Below are 17,026 nucleotides of genomic sequence, written 5' to 3'. Positions count from 1 at the left end.
AAGTCCAAATACAAGTTTTGAAATGACATGAAGAATAATTGGCTTTGCATCCAAATGGCAAAATAAAACAGAGTCATACTGTAATATACTGAGGGGGCAAAACCCATCACAGGGTTATACAAATACTCATGTCACGTAAGGATTTGAGAAAGGATCATTTTATTAGGGTTCAGAACACTGAACTCTAAGCCCTAAAAAGGGTGAAATAGAACTTGGAGAGGTTGAGGCTGAACAGAGATGACCAGAAGGCTGGATAGCCATTTCAATGTAGAAATGGTAAAGAATTTGGGTTGATTACGTGTAAGAACTGGGTCCTTGATGATGATGAGGTGAGATGACTGATGACGTCAGAGCTCCTGGCATCTCCCCATAGAGTCATAGGCAGTGTTGTCATTCGGTCTAGTCAGCACAGTCTATGTGCATAGGGTACTCAAATGGACCTCAAATGCAGGTTTAAAACAGGGAATTTTACAACGTTAAGTCGGGATATCTGACTAAAGGAGGCTGTGCTATCTTCTCTGAAGAAGCTGAACAATAAGACTTGTTAAGTATAGCAGATATGACTACATTTAAGAGCAACTACACAGAATAGGTATCTTAGGAATCCTTTTGGGTCTGTGTAGAAGTATTTTATATTTTTTTATTTTTAAAGATTTTATTTATTTATTTGACAGACAGAGATCACAAGTAGGCAGAGAAGCAGGCAGAGAGAGAGGAGGTTTTAACCCACTGAGTCACCCAGGCGCCCCTAGAAGTATTTTATAAAGATGGTCTTTTAATATACATAATAATGTTCAAAAGCTAGACTGCCAAACTGGGGAAGTAATACGTTCTATATTTCAGAATCAGAAATTAATAGAATTGCTTTGTAAAATCAAGAGAAAGATCAAAATCACTTCAATTATTATTTCTGGAACTGCTCATACCACAATAACAGTTTTCACTTTTCAGAGTCATTGGTGCCTTCTGGGTAGCAGACTTGCTGCTCTGAGTAGGTAGAACCCACAACCACTGTGCTAATTACTTACCCCGTCTGTACCACTCCTTGCTACAGGAGAGGACTGTATATAAATGCTGGCTTTCCTTAGGGTGCAAAGGTCCCCGACAAATCCCTAAGTTCATTGTTGTGGAATTAATAGAAAGGGGAAGACTGCCAAAAGGCAGCTATTAAAGCTTCCTGGTTAACCGCGCAAAAGGCGATGGTTAGGTGCAAGCATTACTCTTGGAGGTGCTAGGATTCCATGGTGCTGGACAACAGAACTTTCTGTGCTGACGGAAATGTTCTATACCTGTACTGTTTCATACAGTGGCCACTAGCCCCCATGTGGTAGTGAACACTTGATACATGGCTACTGCAACTGAGAAATCAAATGTAAAATTTTCTTTGATATTCATTAAAGATCATCACATATGGCTAGTGGCTATTGCATGTACAGAACATCTCTATAAAGTATTGGATAATGGCATTCCTGAGGTTTTTCTAGTTCTACAAAGTTCAGGAATTTGAGGGGCTGACTGGTAATTCAGAGAAGCAACAGGCTATACTTTGGCAATTTGCAAAATCGATAAAGGAAAATTATAGAAAATTATCAGAAATCTCCCTCACTTTCTCTATGTGCAGTGTAAGGAATAAATGGTTTTATCCTCTAAACTAAATTACATGGATTATACTTACCATTTCCTGAACTGAATGCAATACATTTACCCAAATACAGAATACTGCTTCTATTTTATTTATTTATTTATTTTTTTGAGAGAGAGCACGCACTTGATTTGGGGGGGATTAGGAAGGGACAGAGGGAGAGAGAGAATCTTTTATTTATTTATTTATTTATTTATTTATTTATTTATTTGACAGACAGAGATCACAAGCAGGCAGAGAGGCAGGCAGAGAGAGAGGAGGAAGCAGGCCCCCTGCTGAGCAGAGAGCCCGATGTGGGACTCGATCCCAGGACCCTGGGATCATGACCCGAGCCGAAGCCAGAGGCTTTAACCCTCTGAGCCACCCAGGTGCCCCGAGAGAGAGAATCTTAAGCAGGTTCCATGCCCAGTGTGGAGCTTGATCTCACAACCCTGAGATCACAACCTGAGCTGAAATCAAGAGTTGGATGCTTAACCGACTGAGCCACCCAGGCACCCCTATTGCTTCTACTCTTTTTTTTCCTTTACAAAATTTCTTCGACATGCTTCACTGTAGGGAAATTTGCTTTCTAGAGGTAGAAATAATTCATGAAGTAACGCGATGATTTCTGGAACAGATTCTTTGAGTCTCTTCCCTAGACAAGCTCAGATGCTGACAGACATTCCCCTAGCACTGCCCCCCACCCCCAAACCTGACTCCTGGCTTGGTAACTACAAGTAGACGGCACCCAGGGTGACAGCAGAGGTGTATCTCCTTAAGAGAAACCCCCGAGCACAAATTTTCTAGACAGCCTGGATCACAGTCTGTCTTGTGCATCTTATGTTAATATTCAACTTGAGAAAATAGGAGTCTTATATCTAGTCTTATACTGAGGCCTACAGTATTTATTAAAGGAAGTATTGTTTGTAGGATTTTTTTTTAAAGGAAAGTATTAAAAGTCTAGAGCTTAGTGTAAAACAAAAAGAGGGGGAAAAACCCCAACATCTGAAATCTGGTAATCAAAATGAGAAATGCAAATTTTCTGCTGTCACTCAAAGATGTAGAACCAAATAATGAAAGAGAGGAGAAGAAAAAGAAGTGTGTGATAATTTGAATCACATGCAGGTTTCCATTAACTTTTTAAAAATCTATATGTGAAAGATAGTCTGAAAATGATGTTAATGTTAATTGTTCAAATAATTCTCCCATTAGAGATTTATCATCTCCTTTGGCCTACTGAGAGGTTACATGCCAAAACGAATGAACAAATATGGAAAGAGGGTCCTTGGGTGGCTCAGTGGGTTAAGCCACTGCCTTCGGCTCAGGTCATGATCTCAGGGTCCTGGGATCGAGTCCTGCATCAGGCTCTCTGTTCGGCAGGGGTCCTGCTTCCTCCTCTCTCTCTGCCTGCCTCTCTGCCTACTTGTGATCTCTCTCTGTCAAGTAAATAAATAAAATCTTAAAAAAAATATGGAAAGAAATACTTTCTGATTGTTGAGTATAGATATTACTGTAATGAATAATGAGCCATAATCTTGAACTTTCAAAGTAAAATGAGTGATGTTTTATATTCTGGCATACAAAAGTTCCACAAAATTTTCAGAATGAGAAAAAGGTTCAACCTCAAAAGTAAAACTCACCAAAAATACATACAAATTTACTCAAACAGGTATAAGTCTTTTGGAGGGCAGGTTATTTATAGGGACCAAAAGTCTTCAATACATGCATATACTTTGATGCCAACAATTCCACTAGCACAAAAGTTACCCTAGGAAATTAATCATAGGTATACATAGTTTTATTAATGAAAATAGACAATACAATAGTATATGGCTGTGGAAAATGGGAAGTGATCCCTGTGTCTAATAGCTGGTTAATTAAGTTATGATATATACAATATGATGGAATTTTGTGGAACCATTACCGTTTGTGCTTAAGAGTAATGACTCTCTCAATAAGGTGGCCATACCATGATCAACCATGAGACTTTTTTAATAAACACATGCCCCTCCAACCTCTAGCATAACTAAGACTGAGGGAGGGCTGGTCCCTTGGGTGAGCTGGGTGGTGCAGTGAGCCATGGTTACTATGGGAATGGGTCATATCCCTTAAGTGTACTGAAAAGGCAACCAGTATGTAAGAAAAGTATTTTGTCATATGGTTAAAAAAAAAGTGGGCTATGGGAAATTTACATAAAACTAAACATTTTAAAGTGCAACTCAGGGGTGCCTGGGTGGCTCAGTGAGTTAAGCCTCTGCCTTCGGCTCAGGTCATGATCTCAGGGTCCTGGGATCGAGCCCCGCGTCAGGCTCTCTGCTCAGCAGGGACCCTGCTTCCCCTAACCTCTGCCTACCTCTCTGCCTACTTGTGCTCTCTCTCTTTGTCAAATAATTAAATAAAATCTTAAAAAAAATAAAGTGCAATTCATTAGCTTTCAGTACATTCACGATGTTGTACAGCCACAGTTTCTGCCTAGTTCCAGAACATCACCTCCCCCCACCCCCAAATCCTCATAAGCATTAAGCAGTCACTACCCAGCACCTGGCAATCACCAGTATACTTTCAGTCTCTATGGATTTACAGATATTAATACCTCTATTCAAATAAATGGAATCCAATATGTGGCCTTTTTTAAAAAAAATTTTTATTTATTTGACAGAGAGAGAGAGATCACAAGTAGGCAGAGAGGCAGGCAGAGAGAAGGGGGGTAAGCAGGCTCCCTGCTGAGCAGAGAGCCTGATGTGGGGCTCGATCCCAGGACTCTGAGATCATGACCTGAGCTGAAGGCAGAGGCTTAACCCACTGAGCCACCCAGGGGCCCTCCAATATGTGGCCTTTTATGTCTCTTTTTGCACATGGGATATCCAATTGTCCCAGCACCATTTGCTGAGAAGACTACTCATTCCCCCACTGAATTGCCTTGGCACGTTTATTGAAATCAACTAACCATAAATATAAGAGTTTATTCCTCAACTCTCAGCTGTGTCCATTGATCTACATGTCTACCCCTATCCCATACTAGTACCAGAATCCTGATACCTGTAGCCTTATAGTTGAGTTAGTATGAGTCCTCCAACATGGTCCTTTTTTTCAAGATTATTTTGGCTCTTCTAGGTCCTTTGCATCTCCATATGAATTTTTAGGACCCATCTGTCAATTTCTGCTTAAGAGCTTGTGTTTAATCTACAGATCAACTTCGGAAACACTGTCATCTTAATAATACTGAAACTTCCAGTCTATGAACATTAAATATCTCTCCATTAATTTAGCTTTTCTTTAATTTCTCTCAGCAATGTAAGTTTACAGGTCTTGTACTTCTTTTGTCAAATTTATACTTAAGCATTTAATTCTTTTTGATGCTACCATGAATGGAATTGTTTCTTAATTTTAAGATTATTCATTGCTCATATATAGAAATACAATTCAATTCTGTATACTGATCTTGTATCCTGTGACCTTGCTGGACTTCTTTGTTATCCCCCACCCTTTTTAAAAAAGATTTTATTTGTTTTAGAGAGAGAGAGAGAGAAAGAACACAAGCAGGGGGAGGAACAGAGGGCGAGGGAGCTATTCTCTAACAGACTCCATGCTGAGCGCACAGCCTGATGTGGGGCTTGATCCCAGGACCCCAGTATCATGACCTGAGCCAAAACCAAGAGCTGGACACTTAACTAAGCCACCCAGGTACCCCTGTTTGTTATTTCTATGAGTTTTTTGTGGATATCTTACAATTTTCCACATATTGGATCATGTTATCTGTAACCAATGACAGTTTTACTTTCTTTCCAATACGGTTATCTTTTGTTTTCTTTCCTGATTGTACTAGAGCCTGAGAATATGTATTTTTTAAGAGGTTCCAAGGTGATGCCAATGCTGCTGATCTGGGGACCACACTTGGAGATCCACTGCTTTAAAGAACGTCTATCTCATGATGGAAATGACACCTGATGTGCGTCATTGAAGGGAAGTAAATGTTTCTTTTTTAAAATATTAACATATAGTGTATTATTTTCCCCAGGGATACAGGTCAGCGAATCATCAGGCTTACACATTTCACAGCACTCACCATAGCACATACCCTCCCCAATGTCCATAACCCAGCCACCCTATCCCTATTTCCCCACCTCCCCCCCCCCGCCCGCAACCCTCAGTTTGTTTTGTGAGATTAAGTCTCTTATGTTTGTCTCCCTCCCGATCTCATCTTGTTTCATTTTTTTCCCTCCCTACCCACCATGATACCCTGCCCTGCCTCTCAAATTCCTCATATTAGAGAGGTCGTATGATAGTTGTCTTTCTCCAATTGACTTATTTCGCTCAGCATAATACTCTTTAGTTCCATCCATGTCATTGCAGATAGCAAGATTTTGGGTTTTTGATGGCTGCATAGTATTCCATTGTGTGTGTGTGTGTGTGTGTGTGTGTGTGTGTGTGTGTATACCACATCTTCTTTATCCATTCATCTGTTGATGGACATCTAGGTTCTTTCCATAGTTTGGCTATTGTGGACATTGCTGCTATAAACATTCGGGTGCACGTGCCTCTTCAGATCACTACATTTGTATATTTGGGGTAAATACCCAGTAGTGCGATTGCTGGGTCATAGGGTAGCTCCATTTTCAACTTTTTGAGGGACCTCCATACTGTTTTGGAAGGGAAGTAAATATTACAGTATACTACAAGTATAAGATCCTCTCTATATACATGAGGGAAAATGATAATACAAGAGATCCAAATGGTCTAAGCATAATTACATAATTACTTTGGAAGAAATACATAAACAGAGATTATCCAGTGAGGTTTTTGGTGATCTATACATTATTTGTATGTATGTATTTATGTATATATGCACATATGTATGTACTTATTGATTGATTGATTGATTATAAACTCTACACCAAATGTGGAGCTTAAGCTCACGACCCCAACCTTGAATTTAGGAGTTGCATGCTCCACTGACTGAGCCAGCCAGGCGCCCCATCTATACATCTTAAAAAGCTTTAAAAAATTTCAAAATGGGGGCACCTGGGTGGCTCAGTCGGTTAAGCCTCTGCCTTCAGGTCGTGATCCCAGGGTCCTGGGATCAAGCCCTGCATCAGGCTCTCTGCTCAGCAGGGAGCTTGCTTCCCCCACACCCTGCCTGCCTCTCTGCCTACTTGTGATCTCTCTGTCAAATATATAAATAAAATCTTAAAAAAACCCTTCAAAATGTTACTGTTAATGACTAGAGAAAAGCTAAAATGGTATGGAGTGTCCATTCTGGAATTACAGTTATTCATAAACAGAGTACCACACTGAGGTTCCACACTGGAAGTGGAGTCTGCTTGAGATTATCTCTCTCCCTCTCCCTCTATTCCTTCCCCTACATGCACTCTCATTCTCTCAAATAAGTAAATAAATCTTAAAAAAAGAATCATAATAAAACAGTAACAACAATGATAAGGTTAATAACAATATGCATAGAACACTTACGAATGCCACATACTATTTTAACTGCTGCAAGATATTAATTCATTGAATTCTTACAGTCCTATGAGTTAGCTATTATCATTATCCCCATCTTGTAGATAAGGGAACTGAGGCACAGAGAATTTATTTATTTAAAAGATTTTATTCATTTATTTGAGAGAGAGAGTCCATGCATGCACAGGAGCAAGGGGGAAGAGCAGAGGGAGGGGGACAAGGAGACTCACACTGAGTATGGAGCCCAGTGCAGGACTTGATCTCACAACCACAAGTTCATGACCTGAGTCAAAATCAAGAGTTAGATGCTCAAATGACTGAGCCACCCAGTTGCTCTGAGGCACAGCACATTCAAACAACTTGCTCAAGATCACACATCTAGTAGGTGTCAGAGCCATGATTACTCTAGGGCAATGTAGCTCTAGGGCCCACTCCTTCCCATAATGCTGTATTCCTTCTGTTTCTTCTTGCCACAGACAATAACAATTTACTTCCTCTAAGTAACAAAAGCAATCTTCTAGTGCTTTCTGTGAACTTCCCTTTTAATCATTTCAAAGGGAGTCCAAAAAATTAGGTTATTGTCCAACATTTGAGGAGGTTAACAGTGCCTGGGTAGAAGGATGGTTACCTAGCTGTTCACTTGAAACAAAGCTGTGTGGTGGGTTCTGAGAGATAGCAAAGTTGCAGTCTTCTAGAAGCTCACAGAAGAGGCAGAATGAAGATAATGAGTTCCTTGAGGAGGGTAGGCATAACATACTTTAGCCAGGATGGCTGAATCACACAAAGAAATAAAGCCTTACCAGAAGCCAAAAAATGTCAGTGACAACCCTGCTGATGTTCCTAATTCTAGGTTGTTTGGTGGGTCTTGAAACCTTAAATAGCTCTGCAAAGGGATGTGGTAAGTTCATATGACCCCTCTCTGCTGGAACAGCTTTGTCCTGTCCAAATGAATCTTAGTCACTACTCTGGCTATTTTAGGCCTGAGTCTGATTCTGTGGCACTGGGAGAACTATGGCATTGGTTTCTTGTGATAGAGCAAACCTGAGCCCCATGGTAAAAGGCCTGTACTAAAAGCCCCAGACAAGGCAATGTCATAAGGGCCAAAGCAGTTCTAGAGTTAAAAAGACTAGGGAAGAGTTGAGGGGAAAAAAAAGATAATTAATGGTTTCTTAGGGGAGGAAATGAACATCAAAAGTAGCTGGCCAAATTTCACTTTGTATAAGATTATTTTTCTCTCTTGTAGGCTACATTGGTTTAGGTGTATATCAAAGATGCGGGGTTTGCCTGGGTGGCTCAGCCTCTTAAGCATCTGCCTTTGGCTCAGGTCATGATCTCAGAGTCCTGGGATCGAGTCCCTGCATCAGGCTCCTTGCTCAGCAGGGAGCCTGCTTCTCCTTCTCCCTCTGCCTGAGGCTCTGCCTACTTATGCTCTCTATCTCTCTGTCAAATAAATAAATAAAATCTTTAAAACAAAAGAAAACAAAACAAAGACAGGGAAACTTCTTTGGGCACCATCTTGATATTGGCATGTCATTAATAATCATTTTTGCCAAGGACTTTTAAAGCAAATAGAGAAGAGCCAGTTTGAATCCCTGACTGCAAAAACAATTAGGGCAGAGGCTTAACTGAGAATCATTATCACCAACAATGACATGTTGCAATTTCCCTTGCTGTAGAATAGCACAGTCCAAAAGGACTTTTTACAATGATGGAGATGTCCTATATCTGTGTGGTCTGATTTGGCACCCACATTTGATTACTGAGCACTTGAAATGTGCTAGTGTGACCAGGGAACTGATCTTTCAGTTTTAATTTTCATTGATTTAAATTTAAATAGCTACATGTGGCCCCCAGCTACCACAATGGACAGTTCAGATCTATAGAATAATATTGTGGCCTAGGTTACCCCAAATTCATATAAATGTTCTTCTGAATCTAGAGTTGTATACAATTATTCATATATTTCAGGGGTTGAATAGTGAATGTTATTGCAATTTATGACCTATCCGAAAACACAAAGTTTTATAATTGGCAGGAGTCACTGGCTCAGGAAGACTACTAACCAATCAACCACTTAGAGGAGTTAAAAATTATGTTTTTAGAGTAATAAAAAATAAGTCAAATGTAAGTTAAATTCAAGACCACAATATAATAGAGTTTCCTCTGTTGGAGAGAGCTGAGAAGGAGGATGATGTTGTCACATAATATTTTTGAATAGTGCTGGGGAGCCTGGGTTGTTCAGTTGATTAAGCGTCCAACTCATGGTTTTGGCTCAGGTCATGATCTCAGGGTTGTGGGATTGAGCCCTGTGTTGGGCTCTGAGCTCAGCATAGAGTCTGCTTGAGATTCCCTCTCCCTTTACCCCTGCTCCCCCCTTCTCTCAAATAAATAAATAAATACATAGATAGATAGATAGATAGATAGATAAATAGATAAAAAAAATTTTTGAATAGCGCTAAAAGACTCCATTATTTTTGTTTGGTCTTTTACAAAACGTTTAAAAATCAAATGGGTTTCCCACATGGGATACTTATATATATATATTTGGTGACATAGATAGAGTGGTAAAAAGAGAAAGGTACCTAGGAAGAATAAAGAAAAGGTGAGTAAAGTAATTTGGAAATATTTTCTAGTAGACCAAGGTAGTGGTCTGCTTTGTGATGGTTATCCAATTCTAACCCAGTACCGTTTTCATTGATCTGAACTCACATTTTGTCAAAATATTTGAGAAAATGGGGATGCCTGGGTGGCTCAGTCTGTTAAGCATCTGCCTTTGACTTGGGTCATGATCCTGGGGTCCTGAGATCGAGTCCCATACTGGGATCCCTGCTCAGCAGGAAGCTTGCTTCTCCCTACCCGCCTCCCACTGACCCTCGACACTTGAGCTCTTTCTTGCTCTCTCTCTCTCTCTCAGATCAGTAAGTAAATAAAAAATTTTAAAAAATTTAAAAAATTATATCTCTGCTATGAATTTTCAGGATAATACAAATCAAAATGTGATTAATTTTCCATTTATTATAACATTTTGTTTAGATTCACACTTAGATATTACCTTAAATGATTTAAAACCCAAAATCTTATTGAAGTAAGTTTCAGAAGTGAGAATTTAGCTGTAAGAAAGGTTTTTGTTGATTTCTTTAATTACCTTTAGTTTCCTCCTTGCATTGAATTTCCTCAGTTGCTCTACTGTTTCTGGAAGATGAATCTTGTAGGCATAACGATCCCGTTCCTATAAAAGAAGAAAGATAATGAACATATGGAGCCATTTAAAAAAGTGAAGAAACTTAATAAAAAACAAACAATAAAGCCCAAATTTCTTAAATATGAAACTTAGACTGAATTCTAGAATACTGGAGATTTTATTCCATGACACTGGTAAACATTATCAAATGAAAGCTACGAAGGTAAAAAGTGATAGTAAAATAATCTTTTTAAAAATTTTTTTTCAACATAAGAAAAGGCTAAAATAATGAGTTATATAATTTTCAGGTATGGCTATATGGCTAAGAAAACCAACCATAATTCTGAAAAGTATGAAGCTACCTTTGATATGATCTTGTTAGGTAATATGAGCATGTGAAAAACTAATTCCACAAATGACTGAGCATTTGGAGTCATCTGGAATAACTGGATTTAAAAAAAGAAAAATCCCAGGGGCACCTGGGTGGCTCAGAGGGTTAAAGCCTCTGCCTTCGGCTCAGGTCATGATCCCAGGATCCTGGGATCAAGTCCCGCATCGGGCTCTCTGCTCAGCAGGGAGCCTGCTTCCCTTCCTCCCTCTCTGCCTGCCTCTCTGCCTACTTGTGATCTCTGTCAAATAAATAAATAAAAATCTTAAAAAAAAAGGGAAGAAAAATCCCAGTATCTTTGAACTAGAACAAATTTTCAAGGCCATCTAATTCAACCATTTCCCCATGTGGGATCCTCTTCAATCCCTGATGGGAGGATTATTCTGTTTGACCTTGTCCAGTAGGTGATCATTATTTTATGGTAACTTACTATAATTTTAAGAAAGTAAAAATGTTCTTACTTAGCCTGGGCCCACACCTGGCTTGTTTGGATTAGCTCTGTCCTCTGTAACATCACGGAGCAAACATCCTACCTCTTCCATACAATAACACTTCAGTAGCTAAGAGGGGGATCACGCTTCTCCTAAATCTATTCTCTGGGATGTCTCCAGTTGCCTCAACTATTCCTCCTGTATATTTTAAACCTCTTGTCATCCTTCTTAACATCTCCTTCAGTTCAACTCTAATTTGTCAGTGCATCAAAGATTTAGGTAAGAATTCATTTCAGAAATATTTCTTGAGAGACTATTATATGCTAGGCATCATTCTATGCATTTGGCATACAGGAATAAACAAAACCAATAAAGATTCAGGCCCTCGTATAGCTCATATTCAAATAAGAGAAGGAAATACAAAAAGGTAAATTATGGAGTATGATAAAAACAGTATGGAATAAAGCAAAAAGGAAAGCAGAGTGAGGGGGGTTGGGTATACTGAAGTTTAAAAGAGGGTGGTCAGAGTAGGCCCAATTACTGTGAGGACACCCAAAAGTGGTGAGGAAGTGGTCTAGGCAGGGAGAACCACCAATCCAAAGGCCCAAAGGAGGGAGTGCACCTAGAATTTCCAAGAACTAGTAGGGAGACCCAGATGTGTAGAGTAAATAGATCAGATCAGAGAGATGACAGGCTGGGGGTAGGCCATAAACAGCCTTTTACTCTGCATGGAAGAGGGAGCCACTGGAGGGTTTTGAGCTGAAGTGACATGATCTGACAATTTTAAAGAAACAATTGGTTATTGTTTTGAAAACAGATTAGAAGGGGGCATGGGTTTAAGAAAATAAAAGGGGGGGGGCAAGGATACCAGTTAGAAGATTATTGCAGTAATCTGTGAGGGGAGATGATGATAGATGAAACCAGGTGGAAAAATTTTAAAAAGTGAAAAGGAGATAGATTCTGAATATATTTTGTTTTCCACAGAATGTTTTACTGAAGTGTAATTAGCATATAACAAACTGCATGCTTAAAATGTATAATTTGATCAGTTTTGATTTATAAGCTTAACAGCATCACTGCAATCAAGATGAATATACCCACCACTCTCGAAAGTTTCCCTATGTCCCTTCGTCCTTTCCCTTCCAGTCCCCAGGCAGCCACTGTTTCTATCACTGCGGATTGGTTTGCATTTTCTAGAATTTTACAGAAATGGAACCAGACAGTATGTACTCATTTTCCAACTTGTGTCAGTCCACATAAAGGTTCTGAACTTCATCCATGAAGTTGCGAGTATCAATAGTTCAGTCCTTTTTTATTGCCGAGTGGCATACCACTGCAAGGATATGCCATAATTTGTTTATTCGTTCATCTGCTTATCGACTGTGGGTTGTTTCCAAATTTTGGCTATTACATAGAAAGCTGCTATGAATATTAATGTAAAAGTCTTTTATGGACATGTATTTCATTTCTCTTAGGTAAGTACTTAGGAGTAGAATGGCTGGGTTGTATTACAGGAGTATGTTTAACTTTTAAGAAACTGCCAACCTGTTTTCCAAAGTGGTTGTACCATTTTACATTTCCATAGCAATGTATCACTTCCGGTTGTTCTATATTCTCACCAGCACTTGGTATGGTTAGTTTTTTGATTTTACTCATTCTGATACATGTGCATATAGAGATCTCATTGTGGCATCACTTTGTATTTCCCTGATGACTCATGATATCGAGCAACTTTGCTTATGCTTATTTGCCATCCATATATCTTACTTGTTGAAGAAGTGTCTGTTCCAAATTATTTCCCTGTTCTGAACTGGGGTGGGTGTTTTCTTATTACTGACTTATAAGAATTCTTCCCAAATAGGAAAAGGGATTAAAAGGTACAAACTCTCAGTTATAAAATAAGTAAGACATAGAGATGTAATGTACAGCAAAGGAAATACAGTTAATAATATTGTTACAAATCTGTAAGGTGACAGATAGTAGCTAGGTTTTAGCATGGTGATTATTTCATTATATATAAACTTTCAATTACTATGTTGTACACATGAAATGGATATAATATTGTGTGTCAATGACAGTTCAAAAGAAGGGATTCTTTACATAACCTAAATATGTAACTCCTTTATCAGATAGCTAATTTGCAAATATTTACTCCCATTTCATAGCTTATCTTTTCATTTCTTTACAGTGTCTTTCCAAGAACAGAAGTTCTTAATTCTGAATATATTTTGTAGGTGGAAAGAACAGGATTTTCTGACAGATTGGTTGTGGGGTGTGAGAGAGAGGAGTCAAAGACTACACCAAGTTTTTCAGTGTGAGCAACTAGGAGTCTGACACCAATGGAGATGGGGAAGAGAGCAGGACTACAGTTTTGACTGTATTATGCTTGAAATATGTAAAGTTCAAATGGAGATTCAAGTAGGTACTTGGACATACGAGCCTGGAGTGCAGGAGAGAAATGTGGGCTGGAAATGAAGTTTTGGAGGGTCATAAACATTTAGAAGGTATTAAGTTAGTATTTAACTCTGTTCCAGCCACTGAATTTGGGGCTTTCACTGGCATTATCCCATTTATTCTTTTTTTTAAAAAAATATTTTATTTATTTATCTGACAGAGACACAGCAAGAGAGGGAACACAGTAGAGGGAGGGGAGAGGAAAAAGCAGGGAGCCCGATGTGGGGTTCGATCCCAGGACCTGGGGATCATTACCTGGGCCGAAGGCAGATGCTTAATGACTGAGCCACCCAGGCACCACATATTCTTTTTTTCTTTTTTAATTAGAAATATTTATTTATTTTAGAGAGAGCCTGTGTGCAAGAGCAGGAAGAGGGGCAGAGGAAGAGAGAAAATCTCCAGCAGACTCAGCATGCTGAGTACAGAGCCTGATTCAGGGCTTGATTTGATTTCAAGACCCTGAGATCATGACCTGAGCTGAAATCAAGAGTCGGATGCTTATGTGACTGAGCCATGCAGGGGCCTCCCCTCATTTATTCTTTAAAACAACTATATAAGATAGTAGAGATAATACTACACATTAATTATCTCAAAAGTCATGGCTCAAATGGATGTAACTATCATCACAATAGTTAGCATGTATTGAGGGGCTTATTACATGCCAGGCATTGTTCTAGTGCTTTACATGTTTATGTTACTTATTCTTTACAAGGTAGGAGGATATTATATCTTATTATGCATCTGGGAAAAAAGGAGATGCATTCAGAGAGAGTCAATTATCATATGGTTTCACTTATTTGTGGAGCATAACAAATAGCATGGAGGACAAGGGGAGATGGAGAGGAGAAAGGATTTGAGGAAAATTGGAAGGGGAGGTGAACCATGAGAGACTATGGACTCTGAAAAACAATCTGAGGGTTTTGAAGGGGTGGGGGTGGGAGGTTGGGGGAACCAGGTGGTGGGTATTAGAGAGGGCACGGATTGCATGGAGCACTGGGTGTGGTGCAAAAACAAAAAATAAATTAATTAAAAAAAAAGAGATGCATTATACCTGATCAAGATTAATTAGTATGAAGTGGGCCTCTTAATTTTCTTAATCTGAATACTATATAACATTTGGAAATTAAATTCAAGATCACATTATTATTATTTTTTTAAGATTTTGTTTATTTATTTGACACACAGAGATCACAAGTAGGCAGAGAGGCAGACAGAGAGAGAGGAGGAAGCAGGCTCCCAGCTGAGCCGAGAGCCTGATGTGGGACTTGATCCCAGGATCTGGGATCATGACCTGAGCCGAAGGCAGAGGCCTTAACCCACTGAGCCACACAGGTGCCCCTATTTTTTATTTTTTAAAAGATTTTATTTATTTGTCAGAGAGAAAGAGAGAGAGAATGAATAAGAAGAGGGAGAAGCAGGCTTCTCAGTGAGCAGGGAACCTGATGTGGGATTTGATCCCAGGACCCTGGGATCATGACCTGAGCTAAAGGCAGACACTTTACCAACTGAACTACCCAGGCAACCCACATTATTATTTTGTACCTAAATTCATGTGTGCATGTGAGCCACTTCTAAAATCAATATTTTGGTATTATGTACTTATGAAATTTATTTTTGAATTTAAATGTAGAATTTTGTAGTCAGTCTTGTCAAAATTTTACCTTATTATCATTGGCATTCCTAAGGAATGAATACAAACACTTTAAAATTTATTTTCTACATTAATGACTAAATGTAACAAGAGTTCTACTGGAGAGCAAAGTTGTATTTTTCTTGAGTGCACATACAATGCTTGATGTCAAAATGACTATAATTTGCACATCTGCCAGATTCTATATGCTAAACATCTTGGAAATGATTTTATTGTCTTTAGGGACTTAATCTCCTTTTCCTGCACTAAGCCAGAACAGGTTCACCAATACAGAAGACGTAAGAATTTATCAAATAATTAACTAGCAGAGACAAGCATAAAATTAGCATTCTATAACAAGCAAGGCAATCTTTTAATGGATTGCTGTTACTGTTTGTGGAAGATGTGATACACACACATGTACATAACACACAATGGACTATTACTAAGCCATAAAAAAGAATGAAATCTTGCCATTCGCAACAACACAGATGGACCTACAGGATATTATGCTAAATTAATTCAGACAGAGAAAGGCAAATACCCTACGATTTCACTTAAATGTGGAATCAGAAAGACAAAATAGGGGTGCTTGGCTGGCTTAGTCGGTAGAACCTGTCTCTCAACCTCAGGGTCGTGAGTTCAAGCCCACACTGGACATGGAGTCTACTTAAAAAAATAATGAAAGACAAAACAAACGACCAAACAAAACCATAAACAGTTTCATAAATACAGAGAACGAACTGGTAGTTGCCAGAATGGATGATGGTGGTGGTGGGGGGAATAGGCGAGAACAGGTGAAGGAGATTAAGAAGAACAAACTTCCAGTTATAGAATAAGTACATCTTAGGGATGAAAAGTACAGCATATGGAATATAGTCGATAATATTATAATTCCTCTGTTCAGTGACAGGTATTATTGTAGCAAGCAGTGCATGAAGTACACAATTGTAGAACCACTATTTTGAACATCTGAAACTAATATAACATATGGCAGCTAAACTTCAATTAAAAAAATTATAAACAAAATTTTAAGGTGTGTTATGCCTGGTGATATTTAACCAACATATATGGAAAAACAAACATCAAAATGGGCTTTGTTTTACTTTCTGAGTAAAACTTGTTTTTGCATTTTGATAGAATGGGGGGTTTGGGGGGAAGCAAAACCAGGAAAGTCTTCAATACAAGCCAAAGAACCCAAATGAAAAGGAGCTGTATAATATAGCAGAAAGACAGTGAGTTTGGAGTCAGAATGACTTTTGTTCAAATTCTGGGTCATTTAGGTACTGGCTGTATGACCTTATATTCTCTTAACTGTTTCTTTTTGAAAACTAATCTTACAGGATTTTTATGAAGATTAAAGGAGATGCTGTATAGGTACATGATGGGTTTTAATAATCGTTTTTGTGGGCGCCTGGGTGGCTCAGTGGGTTAAGCCGCTGCCTTCGGCTCAGGTCATAATCTCAGGGTCCCGGGATCGAGTCCTGCATCAGGCTCTCTGCTCTGCAGGGAGCCTGCTTCCTCCTCTCCCTCTCTCTGCCTGCCTGTCTGCCTGCTTGTGATCTCTGTCTGTCAAATAAATAAATAAAATCTTTAAAAAAATAATCGTTTTTGCTAGTCAACACGTATAAACCTCTGATGTAAAGTAATTAAGGAGTGCTGTAAGTATGTATGCCTGTATCAACAAACAGCTTATTAAATAAGTTTGGTTGTTTTCTAAATGATAATATGTTCCTATCACGTAAGAAAAATGTAAAAATAAAATATAGTAAGGAAGATGTGGTCCATATACACTATGGAGTATTATGCCTCCATCAGAAAGGATGAATACTCAACTTTTGTAGCAACATGGACGGGACTG

General features: G+C 38.9%; 1 protein-coding gene across 16 annotated transcripts in view; it reads right to left on the bottom strand.

Moving 5' to 3' along the window:
- Window positions 1–17,026, bottom strand: part of CASK (calcium/calmodulin dependent serine protein kinase) — a 350,110-nt gene that overhangs the window by 86,814 nt on the left and 246,270 nt on the right. For all 16 annotated transcript variants that reach the window (XM_082717805.1, XM_082717813.1, XM_082717818.1 and 13 more), the window contains exon 9: window positions 10,227–10,310. In XM_082717805.1, the coding sequence (XP_082573931.1) occupies window positions 10,227–10,310 (84 nt within the window). The remainder of the gene's footprint in view (window positions 1–10,226; window positions 10,311–17,026) is intronic.

The sequence above is a fragment of the Mustela nivalis genome (assembly GCF_964662115.1).
Source record: "Mustela nivalis genome assembly, chromosome: X".
NCBI lineage: Eukaryota > Metazoa > Chordata > Mammalia > Carnivora > Mustelidae > Mustela > Mustela nivalis.
This window is presented reverse-complemented; position numbering and strand designations above follow the sequence as displayed.